This window comes from Scleropages formosus, chromosome 7, assembly GCF_900964775.1.
Source record: "Scleropages formosus chromosome 7, fSclFor1.1, whole genome shotgun sequence".
Lineage (NCBI taxonomy): Eukaryota > Metazoa > Chordata > Actinopteri > Osteoglossiformes > Osteoglossidae > Scleropages > Scleropages formosus.
Window position 1 is genome coordinate 20,835,981 of NC_041812.1, and position 12,243 is coordinate 20,848,223.

A 12,243-nucleotide genomic window follows, 5' to 3' on the forward strand; every position below is an offset into this window, starting at 1 on the left:
GGGTTCGATGCCTGCTCAGTCTGTTTGGAGTCTGAATGTCCATCCTGTGTTTGTGAGGTTTTCCTCTAGGGGCTCCAGTTTTTGCCTACAGTCTAAAGATGGGTTTCAGGTCAACTGGTGACTCTAAATTTCTCAAAAAAGTGTGTGTATGGGTTTATTTCCTACTTTGAAATATAAATGGGAGAATGACTGTAGTGAGTTTACTGTATTGTATCTATCACTGTAATTTACCTTAGACAGAGGTGTTAGCTCAAAACTAATATGCTGTACATCACGTTGGAGTAAAGCGATGAAAAAATGTAGATATGTGTGCACATGTTTCCCTGTCCTCCTCAACAGCTCTACAAAACTGAAAAACCTTAAAAGAGAGACCCTGTGAGTCCATCATAAATGGGATAAACCTGTTAAGGTTATTGGCATTTTGAAAGAAAATGAACATTCCCAAGATTTTTAAATTACCCAGCTGTATAAATTCGTGAATCAGTGAAAATTGCTTAACATTGTTAGCCGCTTTACAAAAAAGCACCAGACGAATAAATAACTGACTTGTTTTTTCTAAAGTTTCATTGAAAAGTTTCCAGGTTTTTTGGGCTACAGTTGTGATGATTTATTTCAGAGATGAGAGTGTCTTTTTTCTGAGTGTTTTGAGAATGTGAACCAGTATGAATTCCCTCGTAGGACTAGGCGAACAAATGTTTCTCTCTGTTTATATATTTTCATGTTCCGCAAACAGGTTGCCTTCGAGATGTACGGCTGAACAACAAGTATGTGCCTCTGGATGGTGTGCCAAAGGCTGGAGCGTCTGTGGTCGGCTCCCAAGGGGTCTCTGCGGGTTGTCTCTCTGACGCCTGTAGGAGAAGCCAGTGCAGCAACCCTTTCATCTGTGTTGACCTCTGGAGGGCCCATGAATGCAGGTAAAGACCCCTCAGAGCGTTCCATATGGTGCTGAGCCTGGCACCTCTCCCCCACACTGCTGCTTCCTGTTGTTAAGCCCAGGTCGGATACATTAAACTTCTTTCCCACAGGGAAGTGCTGTAAACACATTCTGCTTCATCTGTGACAAAGGGTGTGAGCAGATCCATTTGATTTGCGAGGACTGATCGCTTTCAAACAACAAATCACACACCTCCGGTGCAAATGGGACTAACGACTGTCTTTCAGTTGCATGTAGATTAAACACACTGGCCACTCTCAGGCTCATCTCTGGTTTAGACGCAAGACCTGCAGGCTGTAGATCTTGGGGACACCAACCCTGAAATTAATTTGGCTGAGTGTATTTTCTTCTGCAGCCACATTTATGTGTTCTGCCCCATGAACCTGAGTCTAAAGAACCTTCTTTCAAATTTATAAAGCATTCAATTACACTTCAGTGTGACAGAAACCATTCATTCTGTAGAGTTTCCATTAAGCTTTTCTAGGTTGCTCTTCATTCTCTCTGTATGCCATTTTGGTGTATTAATAATAGGTATTTGATCCTTTGGCGCCTGCATGGCAGAGTGATTTGTTTGCACATGTTTTGGTATCCATCGAGATGTTGTCATTAGTGCAGAGAAGTGAGGAAAAAAACTTTCTCTTTGTGCTGATGGCATCTCGACTGCTGCTGAAACACCTGCACACAAATGAACGATGCGTGCATCTGAGAATCAAACTGATTTTCCAGGGCTGCTAATAATCTCTCTTGCTTTGTAATATCTTGGTATTTATAATAACTCAGTGTATTAATAACTCAAAGAACACTCTTGCCTAAATTTGCAACCATAACCGGTACCAAAAATCAGTTCATAACTTGAACTGTTAATAAATCCAACCGCTGCTTCAGGATCAATAAAAGCTTAATATTACAGAAGTTATTCAATTATTCACATTTCAGTTTCTGGAAAAACCAGTTAAAGCTTAAAAAAGTTAAGAAATAAAGATTTGCTGTAAAACCTTTATTAGTTATTCTGTTTTCGTTAACAGCTCATACAATAAAGGGTCTCAGTGTCACTCCTTCCTGGACTCACAGGGCATAAGGCAGAGAAGACCGTGGACAGGATCCCACAAGATTTTATTTTGCAATAGTTTTCAGCCTACAGTTCAGTACATTCTGATTTATACATGCAGGACAGTGCTGCGCTCCTTCTGGAAGATGCAGAAAACTATGTGCGAGAACAGACAGGATGCATAAGTTTGTGCTGAATGTTGAGTAAAATCCTCATTTGCATCAGGTGGTGCTGGAGTGTAATGGAGGAAGGTGTGTGAAGAAAGTATTAAAAAGTGTTTCACCTTAAATACGGACTATGCATTTCATTTCGACTTGGGACAAAAAAAAACCTGGCGACCAGGATGGAACCCATTCATTTAAAAAAATGTTTGTCAACATTTGGTCACTCTCAGTTTGGACTCTAAAAGTGTAATAATAGACACCTACCTCTATTTTTTTCACTCTATAGTTTCCGTAAATTCTTGGATACAGCTATAATAAATAAAAAGAACATATGCTGAATGAAATCACTTATATACAGCTCTGCGAAGCTTCTCCCCACATGGAAAACTCTAAAATCATTTTTGTGGAAAATTTCTCTGCAGTGAAGTCTGTGTCCATGCCTGTCAAATTAACCATCCAAATCTTTAGACTCCTAGGCCTTATGCTGTGAATTTTTCCTGTGTTTCGGCTATACCTTGTTTAGCCTATGCCAGAACACTTTAACTTTGTCTGTCTATTTATTTTAGTATTTCGGTTAGAACAGTACTTCATCGGAAAAGCCATGCTTTTTTATTACTCATTTTTGGATCTATTGTTTCTGGTTTCGGCTTCACTGGTGAATAAGCTTTAATCATGTGGTGGATAAGCAGCCTTTTCGGCATAAATGCTTGTCATAAGGTGCTTTACATCTGATGCACTTTGTGGCTTCCTACTGCTGGTGGTAAGCTTACTCTGTATCTTGCTTTGGCTGAGCCAATGGCAGAATCAATTAATAATCATGAAAAATCCATATTTCATTTCATTGGCTGTGGTGTTATTGCATTCTCTACCAGCCAAAAACGATGCCTTTGGATTGTTCTATTCTATGTGAGTGTGTTTTGCTGCCTACTAACAGCAGAAAGTGGAAACCCAGGTCATTTTCAGTCCACAACAAAGAAATTTTAGAAAATAGAATGGTGAAACTAAATAAATAAACTAGCAAATGTTTGTATCTTTGAAAAGTAGTAACTTGAATGCTGGTTACTCAAGGTACCTGTGCATAACATGGTTTGTGCATTAATAATATGTCTGTCTATTATAAATAATTTGGTAGTAATAGTAAATTGGTGAATTACCAGCAACTTGGTGTTCCTGCTCCTGCTTCAGGTGCCCCTCAAGCCATATGGTGAAGGAGAACGCCACAGGAAGGTTCTGTGTGTATACCCTGTGTGCCAACCGGCCATGCCAGCGTGGCACCTGTGTGGCCCAGTCCCCATCCAAGTTCACATGCTTGTGCCCGGAGGGCTACAGAGGCCGCCACTGCGAGGTCACATTGGCAGTTTACCGCGATGACCTGGGCCTCAGCTTCAGCTCTATGTTCGCCATCTGCATCTGCTTCATGGCGCTCCTAGGTAATGATGTGATCTTGATGTTTGTTGTCCATATTCTTTAGATTTTTCACTGTTCTGGTTCCCCCAACATTCCTCATGTGCTCAGCATAGGCATATGTTCATCTTGCTCTCTAGCTAATGTTGTCCTTCATTGCCAGTTACAATGATTTACCCATTTACACAGCCAGGTAATTTTTACCAATTCAGGAGAGGTAACTTCATCTACTTTAGCAGGTGGTGGGATTTAAACCTGTTGTCATTACAGCAGAGGTTTAGTTCCCAGATAGGGCTTTTACTCCTTTAGAAGTTGCTAAATTAGATTAAATGTCATGGGAAAATGCAATGATGATAGAGGTACTCTAAACACTAGCATGATTAAGGATAGGACTGACCACTTTATAAATGTTAATTACATAAATAATACACATAAAATGCATTTACGTAAAACAAAGAAAGTGAAATAATGCAGCCAGTATTGAAAATGAAGTAAATAAGGCAGTGATTTATTTCTGTGGTCGTTGTTCTAGGCCTGGTTAAAGCCCAGCCTGTAAGATCCATCTAATTGGTTATGAATCCAATTGGTTAAAATAACAGACTTGATATGGGGGCTCTCTTTCTTCCTGACTAATGGGTTTATTACAGAAGCTACAGCCCTCAGGCTCCACACCACAGTGCTGGCTGTACCACCTCCGCTGCCCACTAAAAATCTTCATACACTGACACTTCCTATTTATCTCAGTGAGCACACATTGAGGAACAGGACTCCCCTCCAACACGCACTGCAGAGTATTTGGTGCCAGGCTGTGAAACCTTCTACATTTTCCAACATATCAAAAAAAATGAAAGAAAAAAAAAACACGTTTGTTGTAAACATGAGGATAAATACGTATAGACTGTTACTGCTGTTCACCTAGGAGGCTTGTATGGTCCTTAATTTTGTACCCTTATATTTTTACAGTCCACTGTAAAGGACTCTACAGCTCTCTGCAAACACTCAAAATACCCTACTAAGAGCTCTGTAACTTTGATAGGAAGAACATGTGCGTTCTCCTGAAAGGAACTCATAAGCATATCCCGTAAGGACTGTGTAGGTATTCTAGATTCCGTAAGAACTCTGTAAAGATTCCATAAAGATTCTGTAAGAACTCCGGGCAGACTCTTAAAGGACTCCATTTGGACACTATAAGGATTCCATAAGGACTCCCTATGGACTGCATAGGCATTCATTAAAAAGTGCTCTGTAAGGACTCCATAACAACTGTAAGAACTCTTTAAGATCTGTAAGGACTGTGTAGGTGTTCTGTATAGACTCCGTAAGGACTCTGTGAGGACTCAAGATACTCACTTAGGACTCTCTTTATAAGGACTCCATGAGGACTTTAAGTGGACTGTCAGGACAGTGCAGGGATTCCAGCAGGAGCACAGGTGTCCTTCGACACACACTATAATGTTTTTGCTCCTATACCTCTCGCAGTGGATAGCTCAGTAAGGGGAGCGAATCTCTCGCTCAGTCTTCAGACACACTCAGCCCTCACCCTAGAGTCCTTCGGATTATGAACATGGGCTGCGCAGCCACTTGAGGAAAGAGAAATGTATGTGACGTAATATAGGACATTTCCGTGTCAATAGTTTCCGAGAGAGATCTGTTATAAAGTTGTATAATTTGCTCTGGGAAGCATCCTTTTCACAGCCACTTTGGCAAAGAAGTGTGTTCAGGCGCTTTTTCTGGGTAGCATTTATTCCATTGCAAGTTATTTCTACAGTTAATTTAAAATGCATTACTCAGGGAATGCCACCAAGTAAAATACAATCATAATGTGCTTAAAATGATTAACTTATATTGTAAATATATGTACATATTTTACAGTAGTGGTCTTTCTCAGCTGTTGCTTAAATTTTTGCATTCTATCTATTAACTGTGATTAAGGCCTAATGTACTAACAAGTTGTAAGTAAATTGATTTTTTCCTTCTTCTCCTAGATGTCCTTGTCAAAGCTAAAAATACTGGCAGGATACTGTCTGATACCCGTCTGTTAACATCGTAAATGCTAGTTAAATGTAACTCAATACTGAAAATCCTTGTTTTTGCAGGAAATATCTTCTCTCTGTAAAATAATTGTGATGCTGGTGGTGCATGATAATTATTCTGAAGAAAGCATGTGTTTTCCAGTGTTAATATCTCTCTCGATGAGAAAATGACCAGTGATTAGTGTTCCACTTGGCGCACGTAGCTAGCAAGGGATATGAGTCTGTTCTGCCCTGATATAACCATGAAAAACAGAAAAGAAATCAGGCGGGGGTCAGATCATTATCTGAAGCTGCAGGTCTGTAGAATTTTTAAAAATCAATAAGCCATTTCTTTTTTCTGTACTCGTAGTCTCTCACACTTAATTACAGAATATTGCAAATAGCAAATTTAAGTTTTTGAAAACTTATGCAGATTTTATACTGAATTTAATCATAATCTTTTTTTTTTTACTAATATGCTTCCATTTTGTTATCTATCTTGCATTCCGCATTCTACAGCTCATGAGGCTATATTTTTTAACTCAGAAAAAAAAGAATTTTTTAAGACTATTCATCTTCACTTTAACAGTTACATTTTTTTCTTTTTTTGTTGCTTACAGCCTTTGTTTTTTTCTTTAAATGCACACTATGCAAAATCAAATTTCTCTTTTTGCAAAATGTGTGTTATAAATAATAAATAATACTATATATCAAGACAATGGCAGAGAATTTACTGATTTTAGTGTTTTTTAGTAACTACAATAAAAATTCAAGCAAGCAGAACATGCACACATAAACACCTTATAATACACACACACACACACACACACACACACACACACATTTTCAGAACCGCTTGTCCCAGACGGGGTCACGGGGAACCGGAGCCTACCCGGTAACACAGGGCGTAAGGCCGGAGGGGGAAGGGGACACACCCAGGATGGGACGCCAGTCCGCCGCAAGGCACCCCAAGCGGGATTCGAACCCCAGACCCCACTGGAGAGCAGGACTGCTGTCCAACCCACTGCGCCACCGCACCCCCACCCTTATAATACAATATATAATTTATTTTTGCAAGATTGATTTATTTACTTTGCATATCTTTTGGGAGCAGCACAGGAAACTTGCCAATGTGTAGATCTGGGCCTCTCAACTCTGGTTCCTGTAGGCAGTAGGGGGGCAGTACAACTGCCTTTGCTGGAACCAATAGCCTCATTAAATACCAATCAGCCCATTTCAATCCAGAAAAAGTATCCAGCCGCAAAAAGAGAAGTTTATATTTATCTGAACAATGTTAATGTTTCATGGAAATAATATGAAGTGGCCGCCGTTCTTTTTGTTGGCAAAGATTTCTGTTTTATTAAATGTAATATATTCCACGCAAACTATAAAGATATGCTCAAAAAACCCACAGGAGAGACATGTTCCTAAGAGTTTTGCTTGCTATAGTATCAGTCAAAAGTTTCAATATGCTTGCTGCTTTTTTTTGAAGAATTTGATTAACATTTTTAAAAAGAGCTGGAAATGAGCTGTTCTGTCCTCCAGTCTCTTCCAGAGCAGTTCCCAGAGATGCTTGACACCTGTGTGTTGCTTTCACTCTTCTCTCCAGTTTGTCCCATACAGGTGTTTCCCATGTGTACTCACACTTTTGACACTCACTTTACACCTTAGCTCAGGGGTACAAACCCTAAAGACAGCTCTTGATTCAACAAGTAAGAGTGCAGAGTAGAATCTTGGAGCTTTTATTTTGTCTGTATTAACTCGTCAGTACAAGTGTGTTCTGCAGGATCTTCTGTTTAGTGACATGTGCTGTGTTGTGTCGAGCAGAACAAAAATAGCCTGGCAACTTGCGATTGCTGCGCAGTGAATGAGCGGCATTCAGTTCAAGCAATTGCAGGACTCAATTTGGACTGTTTTTGGTGCATTTCCTGGATTTAAGATTATTTTGAATTAGGCATCATGAATATATACTATTGCATTGAATTAAAAGCAAAAGAATATATTTATTGGCTTATATTTTCACATAAAACGTGTTCACACAAGACTATAATTAATGTTTCATGCTTTCTGTTCTGCAAACTACATGAAATTTTTGTCAGTTTCTTGCTTCATCACGTTTTATGAAGAATATTGCAAAGCTGTTGAGTCTCCCTTGGATCATCTTGGACGTTAGATAAGGATTCAATGAATATAAACTTGGAAAAGCAGTTTTGCACTAATGCTCTATGCACCCCTCCCCCAGCCCCATCATTGTGCCCCACTGGGTCAGATGGGTTCAGCTGGCGTAAGGCCGGCCCTGCATTCAAAGCACGTGATGATACAAGAACAGAGACGCTTCCAATTTGTCTGTCCTCTGTGATGGACACAGAAAGGGACTGTGTTCTGTCTTTGCATCGGTGCTTCTTTGAGGAGCAAATGCACCGTAACTCGTCAGTAGAGGTGGCGCTGCAAATGTGCATCGAAGCTGGTCTTTTTTGTGTGTGTGTGACAAAAAAAATAGAGTTTGTTAAATGCTATTGATTTTGTTTTTCTGACTGTCTCCAGAAGTTACCCGACTTTGATAAGTTTCTAAGGGGTTTGACACAATAATTTAACTCGCAGACTGATTTCATAATTACGGTGGCAAGGCATGACAGCTTATCTCTATAGGTCTGGTAGCCTCGTGTGTGCTCAGAAAAAAAAAAAAAAAAAACTATTACTAGCTATTAAAGTCAGCCTCACTGACACTGAAGAAAACGTAGGAGAGGGAAAGGACAGGAAGGAAAATTGTAATGGAGCTAATAACCCAGCTAAAGCACTGCATTCTTACCATGGTTTACCAACATGGACATACCTCTATGATACTGCATTGACTGCCTTTTGTGAGCAGTGATGAATTTTTTTGTGAAATCATGCAATATATTCACCTTCCCTTGTCCCTGATCTACGATCCTCTAGTGCAGAGAAACATTTCTGCAAAATTAATTGTCGTTTGCATTTATTAAAGCACCAGGGTCTGTTCTCAGGCAGCCGACAGTACATGTCTTTTTGCTCAGCTACTCTGAATATATGGAAATCTATAATGGCCTCAACCATGCGGGAAATAAAAGCACTGCATGCATTTGTCAAATTAAACTGGTTTATTTTAAGCTTCAGGGAAAAAGTACTTATTTGAAATCAATTTTTCACTTATTTGGCTACACTTTTCACATTTTTGTTGAACATCTGATTGGATTGTTGCCTTTTTCTGGAGCATTGTGCAGCAGCTGTGAAACAGCAACTCGTGCTACAAAGCTTCAACTGGTCAGGCAGCTCCCTCACTTGTGAACATTACCCAACCTGAGAATCTGCCTCAGTGCATCTTTGTAGGATGTTCCTAGGAAATTTGAGTTGTCTTTTGAATTTGAATTTTGAAGGCCATTCCCGGCACTGCATATATTTATTCCAGAAATGTAGTAAGATACAAGCTCACTACAATGGGATTCTTTCAGGCATTCAAAAAACCCTTTAACAATTTTTTTTTTTTAAATTTGTTGACCTCTATGTTCTTTTTAAATTGCAACCAAAATGTATTTTATAAATAAGTTATGGAAGAAAGGCTAATTACTGTAGCATATTTGGCAAGGAATTGTATTTTACTGTTATTGTCCACACGTGAACTACCTTCTGTAGACATAAAGATGATCAAAGCGTTTAACTTTCTTCCTCTTGGAAAACTGATCTGCATGATAATCAGAGAAATTCTGGAGTGTCTAGACCCCCTTCTGGAACTCATTAGTACTCGCGAAAAACTGTAGCCTTTTGACCTTCTTTAATGTATGTGGATCTATTTGTATATATAATTCATGTGGATGTATAGTATTCAGTGCAATTTCTCTGCGCACGGTTTCGGTCTCAATGTTGCTGTAACCAGGTGCTGTGTGTACAACTAATTTAAAAAAATACCGAGTTGACTTTCCAATAGCATGGAAATTAGGAAGTCGCACCATGGATTAAAAATATGGCTTTGTTTTATTCAGATCTTATGTTTGTCTCCGGTGCACTGCAGTGCTGCTGCTAGGTGTCTTCCTGTGGACACGCTGGAGGAGCTACAAGGGATTGAAGGAGGGCATGTACCAGGTATCGGCCCATCACGATGGCTGGGAGGACATCCGCGAGAACGTGCTCAACTATGATGAGGAGGGTGGAGGAGAGGAGGACCAGGTGAGACCCTGACATATGTTCCATATGCTAGCTGTCATGCTCTGGCAGTTCTCTCAGTAACACCTGCATAAATATGTTGAGTTTCTACACATGATGAAACAAATCTCCTGGTCTTTAGGACAATAGGACACTGACTCTGACTGACTGGTTTCTCGATTAAGTGCTCAATATTCTAGTAATCTTAGGCCAGGTGAGGTGTCAAGAAGAAAGGAATCTGAACTGGTCCTTCTGCCTCTCACTTCAGGGCAAGGCCTTTCTCACTGTTACGCAGAAGCTTAAATAGGGGAGTCATAGCAACTGGGTATTAATGTAATTAGGTATACTGTATGTGTTAAGGTGGAACAGTTAACAGCTGGGTAAGCAGGTGTAAGTGTTACGATTCTGTGTGTGTGTGTGTGTGTGTGTGTGTGTGTGTTTGATGTTCCATATGTTGTAATGGTAATGCTGTGTCTTCCCTTGTGCCCAAATAGGTATATAATCTCATCATAAAGTGCAACCTAGTTTAAAGTTTTTTGGGTTGGTTGACTACTTGTTAAAGATGCTATACTAAAGACTCCATGAATAGTGAGTTCTGTATCTCTTTATAATTGTTTTAATCTTTTTTTTTTTAGAATGCCTACGACATGGCAGAGCTGCAGAAATCTCTGCAGCCCAGCCCAGCACAGTCTGTTCAGTACAGCAGGTCCCGCATGGTTCATCTCCACCCCGCCATGCAGCAGGATGCGATCAAGAGCAGCAGCCTCGCCTTGGGCCCAGCCCCTGCCGCTGTACGTCGGGACGTCCCACCCATTAAGACCCAGGCCCAAGTCCAGAGCCAAACTGTCCACCTACCCCGTAAAAGCCTGTCTTTCTCCAGCCAGGACCTGGCACGCTACCTGTGCGAGATCATCCGGGATGTGGACCAGCACCCAGACACAGCGCCCTTTGACTCACTGCAGGTGTTCTCCACAGAGGGCGGGGGCTCGCCGGCTGGATCCCTCAGCTCCTTCAGCTCGGCCGGACTAGATGAGGACAGAAGCCAAGACTGCCTGAAGGACTGGGGCCCACGCTTTGAGAAGCTCCGAGCCCTATACGAAAGGGCAGAGTCCAGCAATCTTTGACCGAACCCAGAAGAGGAAGTGATATCCCCTCTCGAAGGAGAGCAAAATAAACAGCAGTTGAATTTTTGCTGCTCGGAGACACTTGACGAAGTCTCAAACGTTGGATTTTTCTAGACAGTTTCCCTCACCTGAGATTAAAACGTCATTTATCCAAAGGCTTATGAAGAAAATGAGACTGGTTAGTGTGGTACAGAAAGGACTGAGCCCAGCCTTACTGCACTGACTGACATATTAGATATGTTTTTGTTGGGAAATGTTCAATTTGTAAGTCAAATGTGAGGTTTATCCTTTGCTTCTGCCTTGTAACCTCCAGGTACATATGTATAATCCGAATTTTAATAAGAATTTACATAATATGCATTGGGAGATGTTTTGAACGACAGGAAGGCAGCGCTTCATGCTCACGTCATAGGTTCTTTAATCAAAGGCGAGTTCCCATTCATTGATTCCTAAGTTTCCAAGGTTTTACCTCAAGGTTTTGCTATTTACCACAGATGTGAAAGGCAGAGCACGGTAAAACAGCATGCAACGCAATAGAAATTTAAAGATTGGTGTTAAACTGGGGGTTGACAACTTGGATTTCAGATTGAATTTGAGTCAGCTATTTTTAAAGTTTAAAGCAGGCGCCTAAGATCAAACGAGAGAGGCTTCGTGTATAAACTGTCCATGTATTCATGAGTTTAAATCCTCACGGTTAGGGCATATTGCTGAGCAGGCAGAGCACTTCAGCTGTTTGATGAAGCTAAATCGCAATGATCGATTCAAATTAGCAGAACTTTGGGAAGTAATTGAAGCGCTCATGTGACTCAGTCTGTTATTGAGCTCTGTAGGGAATGGCAGGAAACTACAAATCGCTCTAGCTCTGTAGCCTTGGGCCAAAGGGTCAGTCACTGACGTCCTTATAACTCGTGAAACTATATAAATATATTTACAGTAATACAACTTCCGTGTCGTTTTGACAGCATGTCGCTTTTTCTTTGAAAGATTCGGAAAACTGCACCGTTCATAGAAGGTGTCTCGAAATCCCAGTGGTGGTGAAAAATATCAAAATAGTGCTAGTATGAAATATGCATTATACGTTGTTTTAATGTTTAGGATACAGGAATAAATAACCTCTTAAACTCCCAAGTATTTTTCTTTTTTTAACGAAAATAAGGTGCAAAACAGCTTTGAGCTGTGTAAAAAGGAATCAGAGTGTTTTCTGGGGAAAGTGGTGCGTCTCTTTAGAAAGCACTTTGAATATGTGGTGCTTAATGTGATTGTGAAGGGAAGATTATACCAAGAAGTTACAGGCAGAGAAGGGCACGGTTGTAAAAATGGTTTGTTGCACGGCAAAGTTGAATTGAAACACGGTAATACGCTTTCCTGCAACGCTCAATGCTGTATGATCTCTTGGTGA

At 40.5% G+C, this 12,243-nt stretch overlaps 1 protein-coding gene across 1 annotated transcript in view; it reads left to right on the forward strand.

Moving 5' to 3' along the window:
- LOC108926278 (neural-cadherin-like) overlaps positions 1–10,844 on the forward strand; it is a 107,127-nt gene extending 96,283 nt beyond the window's left edge. The window contains exons 30-33 of the mRNA XM_029253661.1: positions 734–914; positions 3,332–3,576; positions 9,590–9,744; positions 10,356–10,844. Of these exons, the coding sequence (XP_029109494.1) occupies positions 734–914; positions 3,332–3,576; positions 9,590–9,744; positions 10,356–10,844 (1,070 nt within the window). The remainder of the gene's footprint in view (positions 1–733; positions 915–3,331; positions 3,577–9,589; positions 9,745–10,355) is intronic.
- The last annotated feature ends 1,399 nt before the right edge of the window (positions 10,845–12,243 follow it).